Below are 15,455 nucleotides of genomic sequence, written 5' to 3' on the forward strand. Positions count from 1 at the left end.
TTATAAATTAGCAAACATTTCTAAAAACCTTTTTAGCTTGTCATTAAGGGGTATTATGTGTACAGTCGTGGCCAAAAGTTTTGAAAATGACACAAATATTAATTTCCACAAAGTTTGCTGCTTCAGTGTCTTTAGATATTTTTGTCAGATGTTACTATGGGATACTGAAGTATAATTACAAGGATTTCATACGTGTCAAAGGCTTTTATTGACAATTACATGAAGTTGATGCAAAGAGTCAATATTTGCAGTGTTGACCCTAATTGTTCAAGACCTCTGCCATCTGCCCTGGCATGCCGTCAATTAACTTCTGGGCCACATCCTGACTGAAGGCAGCCCATTCTTGCATAATCAATGCTTGGAGTTTGTCAGAATTTGTGGGTTTTTGTTTGTCCACCCGCCTCTTGAGGATTGACCACAAGTTCTCAATGGGATAAAGGTCTGGGGAGTTTCCTGGCTATGGACCCAAAATATTGGTTTTATTCCCCGAGCCACTTAGTTATCACTTTTGTCTTGTGGCAAGGTACTCCATCATGGTGGAAAAGGCATTGTTCGTCACCAAACTGTTCCTGGATGGTTGGGAGAAGTTGATCTCGGAGGATGTGTTGGTACCATTCTTTATTCATGGCTGTGTTCTTAGGCAAAATTGTGAGCGAGTCCACTCCCTTGGCTGAGAAACAACCCCACACATGAATGGTCTCAGGATGCTTTACCGTTGGCATGACACAGGACTGATAGTAGCGCTCACCTTGTCTTCTCCGGACAAGCTTTTTTCCGGATGCCCCAAACAATCGGAAAGGGGATTCAGCAGAGAAAATTACTTTACCCCAGTCCTCAGCAGTCCAATCCCTGTACCTTTTGCAGAATATCAATCTGTCACTGATGTTTTTCCTGGAGAGAAGTGGCTTCATTGCTGCCCTTCTTGACACCAGGCCTTCCTCCAAAAGTCTTTGCCTCACTGTGCGTGCAGATGCACTCACACCTGCCTGCTGCCATTCCTGAGCAAGCTCTGTACTGGTGGTGCCCCGATCCCGCAGCTGAATCAATTTTAGGAGACGGTCCTGGCGCTTGCTGGACTTTCTTGTGTGCCTTCTTTACAACAATTGAACTGCTCTCCTTGAAGTTCTTGATGATCTGATAAAGGGTTGATTTAGGTGCAATCTTACTGGCAGCAATATCCTTGCCTGTGAAGCCCTTTTTGTGCAAAGCAATGATGACGGCATGTGTTTCCTTGCAGGTAACCATGGTTGACAGAGGAAGAACAATGATTCCAAGCACCACCTCCTTTTGAAGCTTCCAGTCTGTTATTTGAACTCAATCAGCATGACAGAGTGATCTCCAACCTGTGTTAACGAGAGAATCACTGACATGATGTCAGCTGGTCCTTTTGTGGCAGGGCTGAAATGCAGTGGAAATGTTTTTGAGGGATTCAGTTCATTTGCATGGCAAAGAGGGACTTTGTAATTAATTGCAATTCATCTGATAACTCTTCATAACATTCTGGAGTATATGCAAATTGCCATCATACAAACTGAGGCAGCAGACTTTGTGAAAATTAATATTTGTGTCATTCTCAAAACTTTTGGCCACGACTGTTGATTGATGAGGGGAAAACAACAATTTAATACATTTTATAATAAGGCTGGAATGTTACAAAATGTGGAAAAAGTCAAGGGGTTTGAATACTTTTCAAAGGCACTGTATATAGACATGGTATCACTGGTCACTTTAATAATGGTTACATACTAATTTACTCATTTCATATGTATATACCACTCCGACATTGCTCGTCCTAATATTTATATACTGCTCAAAAAAATAAAGGGAACACTTAAACAACACATCCTAGATCTGAATGAAAGAAAAAATCTTATTAAATACTTTTTTCTTTACATAGTTGAATGTGCTGACAACAAAATCACACAAAAATAATCAATGGAAATCCAATTTATCAACCCATGGAGGTCTGGATTTGGAGTCACACTCAAAATTAAAGTGGAAAACCACACTACAGGCTGATCCAACTTTGATGTAATGTCCTTAAAACAAGTCAAAATGAGGCTCAGTAGTGTGTGTGGCCTCCACGTGCCTGTATGACCTCCCTACAACACCTGGGCATGCTCCTGATGAGGTGGCGGATGGTCTCCTGAGGGATCTCCTCCCAGACCTGGACTAAAGCATCCACAACTCCTGGACAGTCTGTGGTGCAATGTGGCGTTGGTGGATGGAGCGAGACTTGATGTTCCAGATGTGCTCAATTGGACTCAGGTCTGGGGAATGGGCGGGCCAGTCCATAGCATCAATGCCTTCCTCTTGTAGGAACTGCTGACACACTCCAGCCACATGAGGTCTAGCATTGTCTTGCATTAGGAGGAACCCAGGGCCAACCACACCAGCATATGGTCTCACAAGGGGTCTGAGGATCTCATCTCGGTACCTAATGGCAGTCAGGCTACCTCTGGCGAGCACATGGAGGGCTGTGCGGCCCCCCAAAGAAATGCCGCCCCACACCATGACTGACCCACCGCCAAACCGGTCATGCTGGAGGATGTTGCAGGCAGCAGAACATTCACCACGGCGTCTTCAGACTCTGTCACGTCTGTCACATGTTCAGTGTGAACCTGCTTTCATCTGTGAAGAGCACAGGGCGCCAGTGGTGAATTTGCCAATCTTGGTGTTCTCTGGCAAATGCCAAACGTCCTGCACGGTGTTGGGCTGTAAGCACAACCCCCACCTGTGGACGTCATGGAGTCTGTTTCTGACCGTTTGAGCAGACACATGCACATTTGTGGCCTGCTGGAGGTCATTTTGCAGGGCTCTGGCAGTGCTTCTCCTGCTCCTCCTTGCACAAAGGCAGAGGTAGCGGTCCTGCTGCTGGGTTATTGCCCTCCTACGGCCTCCTCCACGTCTCCTGATGTACTGGCCTGTCTCCTGGTAGCGCCTCCATGCTCTGGACACTACGCTGACAGACACAGCAAACCTTCTTGCCACAGCTCGCATTGATGTGCCATCTTGGATGAGCTGCACTACCTGAGCCACTTGTGTGGGTTGTGGACTCCGTCTCATGCTACCACTAGAGTGAAAGCACCGCCAGCATTCAAAAGTGACCAAAACATCAGCCAGGAAGCATATGAACTGAGAAGTGGTCTGTGGTCCCCACCTGCAGAACCACTCCTTTATTGGGGGTGTCTTGCTAATTGCCTATAATTTCCACCTGTTGTCTATTCCATTTGCACAACAGCATGTGAAATTTATTGTCAATCAGTGTTGCTTCCTAAGTGGACAGTTTGATTTCACAGAAGTGTGATTGACTTGGAGTTACATTGTGTTGTTTGTGTTCCCTTTATTTTTTTGAGCAGTGTATATTAATTCCATTATTTTACTTTTAGATTTGTGGATTGTTGTAAATTGTTAGATACTACTGCACTGTTGGAGCTAGGAAAACAAGGATTTCGCTTCACCCGCAATAACATCTGCTAAATATGTGTGTGACCAATAAAATGTGATTTAATTTATTACAGTGTTAATCCATTCCATTTACTCTAGGCCAGGGCTTCTAATAATTAGCAGGTTGATAAGCTGATGCAGGTTAGTTACAACTGGGGTCAGAGCGAAACCCTACAGGAGGGTAGCTCTCCAGGAACAGCCCTGCTCTAGGCATACACACATTTTGAGCTATTCAACGTATTTACATTTACATTTACGTCATTTAGCAGATGCTCTTATCCAGAGCGACTTACAAATTGGTGCATTCACCTTATGGTATCCAGTGGAACAACCTCTTTACAATAGTACATCTATATATTTTTTTGGGGGGGTAGAAGGATTACTTTATCCTATCCCAGGTATTCTTTAAAGAGGTGGGGTTTATATATTTCATATTGAACTGCTGCCTGTCACCATATCTTACTTCTACATGACTCAGGGAAACCCTAAAATACTTGAATGGTAAGCTCAATTCTATTTTCAACACTTATCAATTCAATATCTCAACCCCATATTACTTCGGTTGCATGACCAGAGGGCTTGCTCAGTCTTGCATTGTTTCCAACAGCTCACATGACCTGTCTCTGACCCTGGTCTGCTCAGTCTGCTCACAGACACTCCCCAGATATAAGTGCAACAATGAACATTGGATTGCAGCGATGGCACACAGGGGAGCAGGGAGAAAATAGCGACTTAGACATAGCAACCTTAGTGCTATCAGACCTCTCTATTCACAGCCCATAGAACAGAAGTGCCCCTCCAGCTCCAACAGTGATCAGACACAGCACAGGATACAGGACCGGAGCTGTGGACTAACTGACTGGGTTACTATGTATTTCTTATGGGAAGAACATTCCATCCACATTAAATCGTATCACTGTAAAATGTTCTCAGTTGATAAAGAGAAGTAGTCCTCGTATTAGACTAACTCATGTGATGGAAAATATTTTAAAAGGCCTAACTATCCACAAGGCTGTAAAGGCCATGGCAATTTGTATATTAGGCTGGGCAATTTATACATTGTGTTTACTATGCCATTTTTCTAATTAGTTTTAAAGGCATGGCATCTGTATTTAGTCCAAATCAATCAAAAGTATCCTAGTTTGGCATCATTTAATGTTGATGTATTGTATTTTATTATAAGGCTTCATTCTGGGTCTATGGCTTTAAGACTTCTGTGTTTGCAAAACCATAATGGTTTCGGTATGGTAGGAGTATGAAATAACACATCAAATCAGCCGAGCAGATTGGAGAGCTGGGATTGGCTAGAGGACAGTCAGGCGGAAACTCCTACTTACTCTCAACATGTGGTACCAAGTACTGGAGATTTGTCTCAAGGTAGCACAGTAAACTCAATACCCCTGGATGCTGGAGTGATACAGTATCTTACAAAGCTGCCAGAGCTGACCATAAATCACTACTGTTATGGCTCTCTGGAGATAACATTAAAGCTACCTGTGAAAGAGTGAAATATCAAAGGAGATGTATTTTTCATTTCCAAAATAAAAACAGACCTGCATGGTGCCCTGGGTCTTATCAATCAAGCTCTCCTCTTTTACATAACTACAAGACCACCTAGGCAGTGCAATCTTGAAAATGCTTTAAAAATGTGATGTTTGAACTACACTGAACAAAAATATAAACGCAACATGTTAAGTGTTGGTCCCATGATTCATGAGCTGAAATAAAAGATCCCAGAAATGTTCCATTCGCACTAAAAGCTTTATTCCCTCAAATGTTGTGCACAAATTTGTTTACATCCCTGTTAGTGAGCATTTCTTCTTTGCCAAGATAATCCATCCACCTGACAGGTGTGGCATATCAAAAAGCTGATTAAACAGCATGATCATTACACAGGTGCACCTTGTGCTGGGAACAATAAATTGCCACTCTAAAATGTTCAGTTTTATCACACAGCACAATGCCACAGTTGTCTCAAGTTTTGACTGCAGGAATGTCCACCAAGCTGTTGCCAGAAAATGTAATGTTCATTTCTCTACCATAAGCTGCCTCCAACATAGTTTTAGACATTTTGGCAGTGCGTCCAACCCACCTCACAACCGCAGACCACGTGTATGGCGTAATGTTGGCGAGCCGTTTGCTGATGTCAATGTTGTGAACAGAGTTCCCCATGGTGGCGGTGGGGTTATGATATGGGCAGACATAAGCTATGGACAACGAACACAATTGCATTTTATCAATGGCAATTTGAATGCACAGAAATACCGTGACAAGATCATTTTGAGGCCCATTTCTTTTAAGGTACAGTATATGTGACCAACAGATGGGTATCTGTATTCCCAGTCATGTGAAATCTATAGATTAGGGCCTAATTAATTTATTTAAATTGGCTGATTTCCTCATATGAACTGTAAATTGTTGAGTGTTGCGTTTATATTTTTGTTCAGTATATTATGTACATTGACAACAGATAAATAGATCCAAACTATCAACTTTGTATATCTATTGGCATTGGCCAATTAGAGGCTTTGAAGCCACTGGCCGCCATATTGGTACTCCCCAGAATGAGAAGTCTTCAATAGGAGTATTTCAATAAAATGTTTCATGGACATAATTAAGTGTATTTTAGTATGTATGTGATGAATTGGGGACAGTAACCAATGATGTGTATAAACCCTGGATAACTGACAGGTGGTGCTGAATTGAAGCCACCTTGGAGCCATCTTGGTATTCCATTGTCAAAAAAGATTTTGGAAGCTATAGAAATGTATTTGTTAATGTTTACATTAGTTTTTTAACACATTTATTATATTATTCTTTTAAATGATATGTGAGCTAAACATAAATGTAATAATATATATTTTTAAAAATGAGAGTACTAATGTTACTGTCCTCTCTACAACAAAAAATACATAAAGACACATCATTTTGTCCTTAAAACATTTAATTGAAATACTGTAGGATTCCATGAATTCCTATGGAGCACTGCTCCTACTGGGCAGTGCCAATATGGCCGAACGGTGGCTTCAAAGCCTCTCAATGACCAAAACATAGAAAAAGCAACCCAGGGGGTATATACATCACTGGCAGTAACATTACTACCACAGATAGAACAATGAGGCAGATATTTCACCGGATGTATAAATGTGAAGCATCCGGCTGGCGTTTCCACTCACTACCAAATATGGTGACGAGAAGAAGCGCTTTGGCCGGCAGTGGGAGAAGATGGTATGAAATGGATTTTGGCCGACATTTTGCACATTTTCTCATCGATGAAACATTTGATCTCAATACAATTTTCTGTTCCCAAAATTAAAATCTGTTACGTACAGAGTAGACTAAGTTTTGTAGATTTTACCCTTCGACATAGTTAAAAAACTTCAGTTGTTTAGAAGGAATGCAAGGGTGAATTGAGTTATTGCACATGCGCACTTTAGAGTAGGTGTTCCCTACTACGACAGGCTGTGGTCTATAATGGGTTAGTTGTAAAAAAAAAAACCTCTTTGTTAGTAGACCATACTGTGAAGAAATACTATAAGGAATAGGTTTTTATATTTTTATTTTATTTGTTTATATTCAGTTCACATAATATAATTCAAACGTATGCAATAAGGTGTCTAATAGAATATACTTGTCTAAAACAAATGTAGACATTAATAAATGCATTTTTATAGCTTCCAAAATATGGCTGCACGGTGGCTTCAATACAGTGCCCCCTGTCAGTCAGCCAGGGTTTATCCACATCAATAGTAAAATCTCCCAAAATATGTAATAGAATAGACCAGCATTATCTGTTTTTTGAACTGGACTCTGGATCTTTTAGTATTACATAAGGTGAAAGGAAGGTTGCCAATAGGTTCTCAACTGGTCACTAAATGTACCACAATCCTGTACATTAATATGAAGAATACTTTACCTGCTGAGGGGCAATATTTGCTGGAGATCAGCAACTAAACAATATAGTTAGGACACAAAAGCGCCACCATGTGGCAATACTGCGTAGACCCGCCATCAGAAAAGTGAAATAAAACATAGCGCTTCATTATTCCCCGGAATTTCTTTAGTTATAATGTATGTTGTTCATGTTAATTTATTTTAAAAACTATCAGAAATGCATATTGGCTTAGTATTGCTTCTTACCTTATCATTATACAACAAACATCAGTGAAACATCAGTGGAAACTAGTGCAACGAAAATGCTAATGTAGGCCTACATAAAGATGCCATTGTTTTTATTTAGCTACATACTGAATAATACAGATTTAAGACATTTGGGAAGTTTAATGTATTTCATTATAGCGCGTCGTACATTCACTGAGATGTAATGCCTATATTATAGTGAGCGAATGATTCTTGTCCCCTTCATTTCGCCGTACTGTCTCCTACAACCAAAAAGATGGCGGAAGCACCTCCATGGCCCAGACAGTTTTTCTGTCACAGATGTTCGGAAGAGATCAGCCCTCGCCTCCCGGTAAGTAACGTTGACAAGAAGCAAGAAGTTAAAGACAATAGTCGTGGAGAGTAGATACATTGTTGTTGGCCTTGAACGATTGGAGTCCTTAGCATTTCTAGGTAGCTAACAGCCACTCTGGCTAGTATCTAGCTAAGCAGTACGCTAACGTGAGCTAACCAGATTGCCCATGTCTGGCAACTGACAGGTATCTAATGAGAACTAGTTAGCTAATATTTTAAGCTGGAAGGATGGTGTCTGAAATCAGAGACTCGCTATCTAGTTAACCAACTAACTGCATCTGATATGGTTTTCGGTTAAGCTAGCTAGCTAATTGGCCAGCCTGTCTGGAGTTGCGTCGTTTGTAACTAGCTACAGTATCTAGCTTGGCTGTGTACGTGCTAACTAGTTTACTTAGCTAGGGCATTACATTTATGCAAGATATAAATGTGACTCGCATATCTAGCTAGCAAGAAATCTGACATTATGGGACAAGCACTCTTAGCCAAGGAATGCATCAGAACGTCCTTTCAGTCAGCAATGCTTGGCAATGGCATGTGATGACAGTTAAAACTAGATTAGCGATGAATGATTACTAAAGGATTCCATTCAGTGTCCAAACATCCTGTAGGCCTTATGACTACATCCAGATCAGCTGCAGCAGAGGACGATTTGTATTTAGCTGGTCGTGAGATATTGACTTAATTTTCCATTATCTCCAAGGAACAGTTTATTGTAAATATTTCCATTATGACATTAAGGTTTTCTCTAGAAAGCGTAGACATAGGTTGGTTGTTTGCTGGCATATTTCAATGCCAAATGTAAAATATTATGTCTAGTGTTGAAATGCTACAGTCAGTGACAATGGCATGTTGCATTCTTTCTGTGTGTGTGTGCCATTCAGTTAAATCACACCAGCATAACAGTCAGGGCCTGGAACAATCTGTCAGAATACTAAAGGTGTGTCTAACAATGACATGTTCATCTGTAGGCTTTCCCCAGTTTGGTGCTAATGACAACTGAATTATATACTGAACACAATTCAAGTCCTTCCAGGATTATTTGTTGTTTATTGTATTTCAATTGGATTATTATCTCATTTTTATGTCTGTTCTTTGAAGTTGTCCACGTTCATAGTTGAATGTAGTGAAGTAGGGATTCAATAGCTAATTGCTCACTGTGTGGTAGTGAATGTGAAAAGGACACCTAAAGGCATTGTAATATTTGTTTGCAGGATTACACATGTCCACGGTGTGAATCTGGCTTCATCGAGGAACTGCCGGAGGAAAGAAGGTTTGTTAAATGTGTGATGGCAGGCATACTGTTGACATTCTAATTAAAGATTTCAATTGATTTTGTCACTTGGCATCACAGAACTTTTCACCTATGATTACACCACTCTGGTCAAGAGGGTGTGCACAAATATAAAAATATCTCTCCAAAATTGCTAACTGTTGTTTTCTATGTTTCTCTTCCTGAACAGCAGTGAAAATGGGTCCACATCCACCATCTCCAGCGGTGATCAGAACCAACAGTCGTTTGAGGTTTTTGCAGCTTATTCATTCTGCTTATTGATAAACCCAGGCTAGACCATGATATTATCTTAGCAAACACAAAAGCACACCTTTGTGCATTCTGGAAAGATTTCTTCAGTTGAATTGACGTAGTTGGGATTTCTGTTGACTATAAACATTGAATAATACAGAAAGAACTCCCAAGTAATTTATGAATGTGGCTGTTTGTTAAATGTAATTTTCTTGTAGAATGTGGACTCTTCACAGATGGCTACATTCCCATCGGGTTATGGACAGTTTGCTCTGGGTGTCTTTGACGACTCCTTTGATTTTGGAGCGGGGCAGGGAACAGAGGACAACCGTGACACAGAGAACCGGCGGGAACAGGAATTGGCATCACGGCAGCGTTACGGCACCAGGCAACCTCGCGGCCGCCATGACATCCGGGGACAGGCAGGGAGACATGAGGGAGTGCCCACTCTAGAGGGGTAACCTCAGTGACTTGTGGGACCTTTTTAACTTTAGATGTGTCAGTTCCCAGTGACAGGCTTGTCTCTTTTCCTTTGAGCTTTGATGATTTAGCTTGTCGCCCATGTTTTATGTAAGCAATGATAAAATTAGGTTTCATTTTTGGATGCATGCAGAACATAATCATGTTTTTTGTCATCTTGTGTAGAATCATTCAGCAGCTAGTGAATGGAATAATCGCCCCTACGGCAATGCCAAATATTGGTGTGGGACCCTGGTGAGTACAATTAGTCTCGGGATACTGGGATGTACTATGCCCCATTTTGATTTTTTTTAAATGTAAAACTTTGAAGTCAGCCAACTGACTCTTTTTCTTCCATCTGACGTTTGTTTATTTATCTTCCTTTTTATAGGGGCGTGCTCCACTCAAACCCCATGGATTATGCCTGGGGTGCCAACGGACTAGATGCAATCATTACACAGGTACGTATTGACTGATTACCGCTCACATTATTAAAGTTTCTTAATAAAAAAAAAAGCCTGCATATTTGCATTGTGAAAATGGTTACGTTTGGTCAGCAAGATCTGCGCAGTATGAAATAAAAATGTATTTTGTATGTGTCCCTTAGTTATTAAATCAATTTGAGAACACTGGCCCTCCGCCAGCTGACAGGGACAAAATCAAGAGCCTTCCCACAATCCCAATCACACAGGAGCATGTTGGTGAGTGACCCTGAACATTAACACACATTTACAGCACACTCAATTGCATCACCTGTGCGCTGGACTTGTTGTGGTCTTGTTCTTTTTCTAGGGAAGTCAGTGCGTCATAGGGTTTGGTGGTGTTTTTAAGCCATTTACATCTTGAATTTGTTTTCTGTTTTCAGTCTCAGGTCTAGAATGTCCAGTGTGTAAAGAAGACTACAGTGCTGGAGAAAATGTTAGGCAACTTCCATGTAATCATTTGTTTCACAATGATTGCATAATACCTTGGCTGGAACAGGTAAGACCTTTCCACTCATATACCCTTCTTTTAGTGCTATCATTGACAAAACCTATATGACCTTATGCTGACCCCCCCCCCCCAAAAGAAATCACCTAACCACAAACATATATTCTCCTAGGCAAGTGTTATTAAGTGCTCAGTAAAAACTACTGGCCCTACTTTCAATTCTTGAAGATGACTAATTATATAGTGATGTCTTCTGTGTTTATGGCCCTGTGTGCTGACACAGCACGACACATGTCCAGTGTGCAGGAAAAGCTTGAGTGGCCAGAACACCGCTATGAATCCTCCAGGTCTATCAGGGATGAACTTTGCCGCTGCCTCATCCCCTACACCCCCGTCCTCCACTTCAACCAACAACGAGAACTCAGCCAACAACTGCTAAAAAAACATTCCCCACCTCTCCCCACCCTGTGAACTGCCCTGAGTGGGTGCCAGTCTCTGGCTGTAGAGGGGAGCTAAGAGCACACACCCAGTCTCATCCTCACTTGGAGCGCTGTCTCACACTGGACTGGAGCCAGCAGGAATCCAATCAAATGAAAGTCAATGTGTTTCTTCCCCATCTGAGGCTCTCCTCAAGCCTTCAGGAATGGTGCGCCTTGCCAGGTGGAAGGCTGACCCCCTGCCTGGGGAGAATAGGAACATTAGGGGCGGTCACTCTGGATAACCTCATCATGCAACAACAGATCAAGCCAGTTAGTCCTGCATTCTGAGGGCAGACAAGGGTAGGGAGGTTTTTCTGGTCTCCTCTTACCAAGACAGAGTTGTTTTACAATGAGAGGTATATTAATTTTAATACTTTGGATGCACAGCAATTTGTGAAAAAGGATAAATATATTGCATTCACTTTTTTTTTTAAGTAGCATCCATATCTGTACAGTTGTAGGCCTCAAAATGGGAACTTTCAGGAGTGGAGGAGAAAGGAGGCCAAGTATAGGATGTGTACTCGGTTTGGATTCTGCAGCTTGTTTCCATGGATTGGAAACATCTTATCAAATTTTAAGTGTTTTTTAAAAAAAATTTTTTTTTAACAAAAGTATGTATAAATTTATCATTCATACTTAAAAAAAAAAAGAAAAATTCTCAAACAATAACAACCCTACATAAACAAAAGACCAATAAACCGATGCACACAAATTTCAACCAACATCGACGACATTACACCTGCTCAGACCCACCTGTTCCCACCGCAACCATACACATCACGTATGTCTCAACTACACTCCCCCTTCATCCCCTCGAACTTTCCAGTGTTTGTAGCACTATGCCATATGGCCTCAAATTGCACTGTTCTGATTCTTTGTAGCCCACACCTTTCAAATATTTAAATAATTTGATTCATCCACTGTCGTAGTGATGGAGGAGAATTTGATTTCCAGTTTGAGTATAAGTATGGTCCACCTGATTGGGTATCTCAGTTTCTTACTGACTTAAGTTGCACTGGTGCCATTGTTTTGCTCTTTCAATTAAAAAACAAACTACATTTGGCTTGGGGTTTTTTGGAAAATTTATTTGGATGCTGGCTTGTCAAATGTTACTGAATTCCTCTAACTACAGAGGGAAAATCCATTGTAGTTAACCAAGCTAGACACATTCTAACTCAGCCTTTTCTTATTCAATCATACATAATCAGTGGGTTTCAGTGCATTTTTTAATTTTTTTTACATTAAGTTAAATGTTAAATTCACAAAATACAATTTTAAGTGAAATATTGATTTGCAGATGATGTACACCCCTGAACAAAACAATTGATTTGAAAATAAAGATGTTTTGGGTGCTACCGCTCAATATTCAAGTGAATGATTCTATATTGACTATATATTGTCCCAGAAATGATAATGCTATCAGACCAATATCTTATTACTCATGGGTTATCTAGTAGATTTCAGTCACTCAGTGTCGATTACTTATGCATTTCCTCATGCCGACATGGGTTTGACACTAGGTGGGAGTGTAATACAAAATGGCTACTGTTTGTCACACAAACCTCTGATGTAGTTGCCTGAAACAACACAACTATTCATAGAGTTTGGAATTGTAGGTAATTGTTTTGTCACCCTATATAAAAACAAAGCCTTGTTGCATGATGGATATAACGATTGTTTTCAAGGGCTATAATCAACAATTGTTCTGGGACGGTGTCTCATACTCCCATTTAGAGCAATGATATCACATTTACTACCCTGAGAAGTTGTGACCTCACCAGAGGGTAAAACAATGAACTCATTAACGACCAACACTGGAAATGACACACCCCTCTTTGGCAAGGTGTTTGGTTAAGAGAAAATAATTGTTGTCCAGTTTTGTTTTTACTTGTGAGATCCACCAAAGGGCATGTCTTGGATAAACATTACACAACAAACACATTGCCTGCTGTATTTTAGGACCAAATATTTCATTATACGGTATCTAATGTACTTTAAGTATCATTGAATATGCCTATTGTACAATACACCCAATGCAACATTGGTACGTCTCTTTTAACATGAACATCATGAATGAGTTCACATTTTCAGCTTCTAAAACAGAGTAATTAGTAAATTTGCAAGAGTAGACATGGCAAATCTTATCAACTTAGATTTGAATAATTGCTTGCCACAATTCTGTTTATATTATAATACATATCAATTGCTCAAGCTGTCAGTTCCTCCAAAGAAATGTAGTAGGTCTCTAGATTCATTGCCACTGATACACCTATCTATTTAGTGAGATTTCCTGAACCACTTTAAGAGTAAACCATATAAATGGTTGTCTGGTATTGTGTGAGAATAACATCCATGAGTGACATGCCCCAAAAAATAGGGAGCATTTGCTTTGTTGTCATTTTCCAAAGGGGGTTTTGTCAAAAACAGAGTATGAATTCCCAATCGGGCCCTCATACCTTCAATGCCTCCTAATCATCCCCAGTTTCCAACTGGAATTCATCCCACCTCCTCTCCCCTGTAACTATTCCCCAGGTCGTTGCAGTAAATGGGAAAGTGTTCTTAGGCAATTTACCTGGTTAAATAAAATAAATGAAGTAACTGCTTCCCCGCTGGGCGATGTCATGGCGACGTTGGCTAGCTAAACTCATGCGCAGCAACACGTCATCGAGTCTAGCTGTGGCCTAACTGAGCGTGTACAGGCCGTCAACTCAAAAGCAGTGGACGTTGAACACATTACCAGCAATGAACACATTTATAGCGTCAAAAAAATTATAACCATGGTATGAAAGGGATAATCATCTCGGGGCTCTATGTGTTCTCTGGAAAATAATGCAACTCCGTGGAAGGTCAGTTCCACTCTGCTAGCGTCGTGGAACACATTTTCCACGTCGTTCATTATTTTCCACAGAACGCATAGCCCTTCGTTGATTACCCCTTACATATTTACTGTTTGGGGTGGATGACTATTTAGAGTTTAAATACATCTTTATCTTTACAATCTAACTACATAGGCCTACATGTGATCCACATTTCCATACAGTAAGATATTTTGTGGACTCCATTTAATCACATTTGTTACAATTCCATGTTGCACAATCACAAATAATAATGAGGAAGGTACATGGGCATTAAGTAATGGCATACAATGGAGCATATCCCATTCTAGTAGCCTATGTACTCACTACCTAGTTATATTTTGAGAAAACCAACACAAAAATACAAAACAAGTCTAGTGAATGTTAGCAAGAGCTTGGGCTGGTATCTAAATTCCTTATCATCAGGATATTCATTCATTGGAACATGTTGGGGCGGCAGGTAGCCTAATGGTTGGTCAATAACCAAAAGGTGCTCGGATCGAAACCCCGAGCTGACAAGGTAGAAATCTGTCATTCTGCCCCTGAAAAAGGCAGTTAACCCACTGTTCCTAGGCTGTCATTGAAAATAATAATTTGTTCTTAACTGACTTGCCTAGTTAAATAAAGGTATAACAAATGGATCATGTTCAGCTTTGTGCAGGAGAAGTGGAATTACGATAGCAGCCACTTTCTTGACATCACTAGCCGGCTTCCACCCAGTTACGCAACCCTGCACCTTGGAGGCTGCTGGCCTATACACATAGACTTGGAATTACTGGCCACTTTAATATCTACATACTGCTTTACTCATCTTATATGTATATACTGTATTCTATTCTACTGTATTTTCGTCAATGCCTCTCCGACATTGCTCGATCTAATATGTATATATTTCTTTATTCTATCATTTTACTATTAGATTTGTATGTATTGTTGTAAATTGTTAGATTCTATTGCACTGTTGGAGCTAAGAACATAAGCATTTCGCTACACTCGCAATATCATCTGCTAAATATGTGTATGTAACCAATAAATATTGATTTTATCAGCAGTAACAAAGGAGCATGCCATTTTCGCGTTTCCTAGAAACAGCATAAGTTGTCCGACTTGCTATTGGTGCACGTGTACCTCCTTCGACTTTACTCTTCTGACTTCCGTCTACAGTCGGCTACTTTCGCCTTACCACTCAAACGCGCCCTTTGACTTCTCAAACCCTGGCCTTATCTGCTAACGGAAGTATGAAGAGTCTGTTTCCGCAAGCGTTCCCGGAAGTGATGCTGCGCCTCTGGG

The 15,455-nt window shown here is 40.7% G+C and overlaps 1 protein-coding gene across 3 annotated transcripts; it reads left to right on the forward strand.

Annotated features, from left to right (window-relative positions):
* The first annotated feature begins 7,659 nt into the window (after positions 1-7,659).
* On the forward strand, positions 7,660-12,685 carry LOC115158224 (E3 ubiquitin-protein ligase RNF126). Of its 3 annotated transcripts, none has more exons than XM_029706905.1 (9): positions 7,660-7,918; positions 9,132-9,190; positions 9,381-9,441; positions 9,679-9,899; positions 10,088-10,156; positions 10,293-10,362; positions 10,509-10,602; positions 10,767-10,882; positions 11,115-12,685. In XM_029706905.1, exons 1-9 carry the CDS (start codon positions 7,844-7,846, stop codon positions 11,268-11,270), a joined length of 921 nt encoding a protein of 306 aa, XP_029562765.1. In that variant the 5' UTR covers positions 7,660-7,843; the 3' UTR covers positions 11,271-12,685. The 3 variants fall into 3 exon arrangements, with proteins under 3 accessions (XP_029562765.1, XP_029562766.1, XP_029562764.1); XM_029706906.1 differs by having other exon boundaries at positions 7,668-7,918; positions 9,757-9,899; XM_029706904.1 differs by having other exon boundaries at positions 7,674-7,918; positions 9,661-9,899.
* Positions 12,686-15,455: the final 2,770 nt, after the last annotated feature.

The sequence above is a fragment of the Salmo trutta genome, chromosome 22, assembly GCF_901001165.1.
Source record: "Salmo trutta chromosome 22, fSalTru1.1, whole genome shotgun sequence".
Taxonomy (NCBI): domain Eukaryota; kingdom Metazoa; phylum Chordata; class Actinopteri; order Salmoniformes; family Salmonidae; genus Salmo; species Salmo trutta.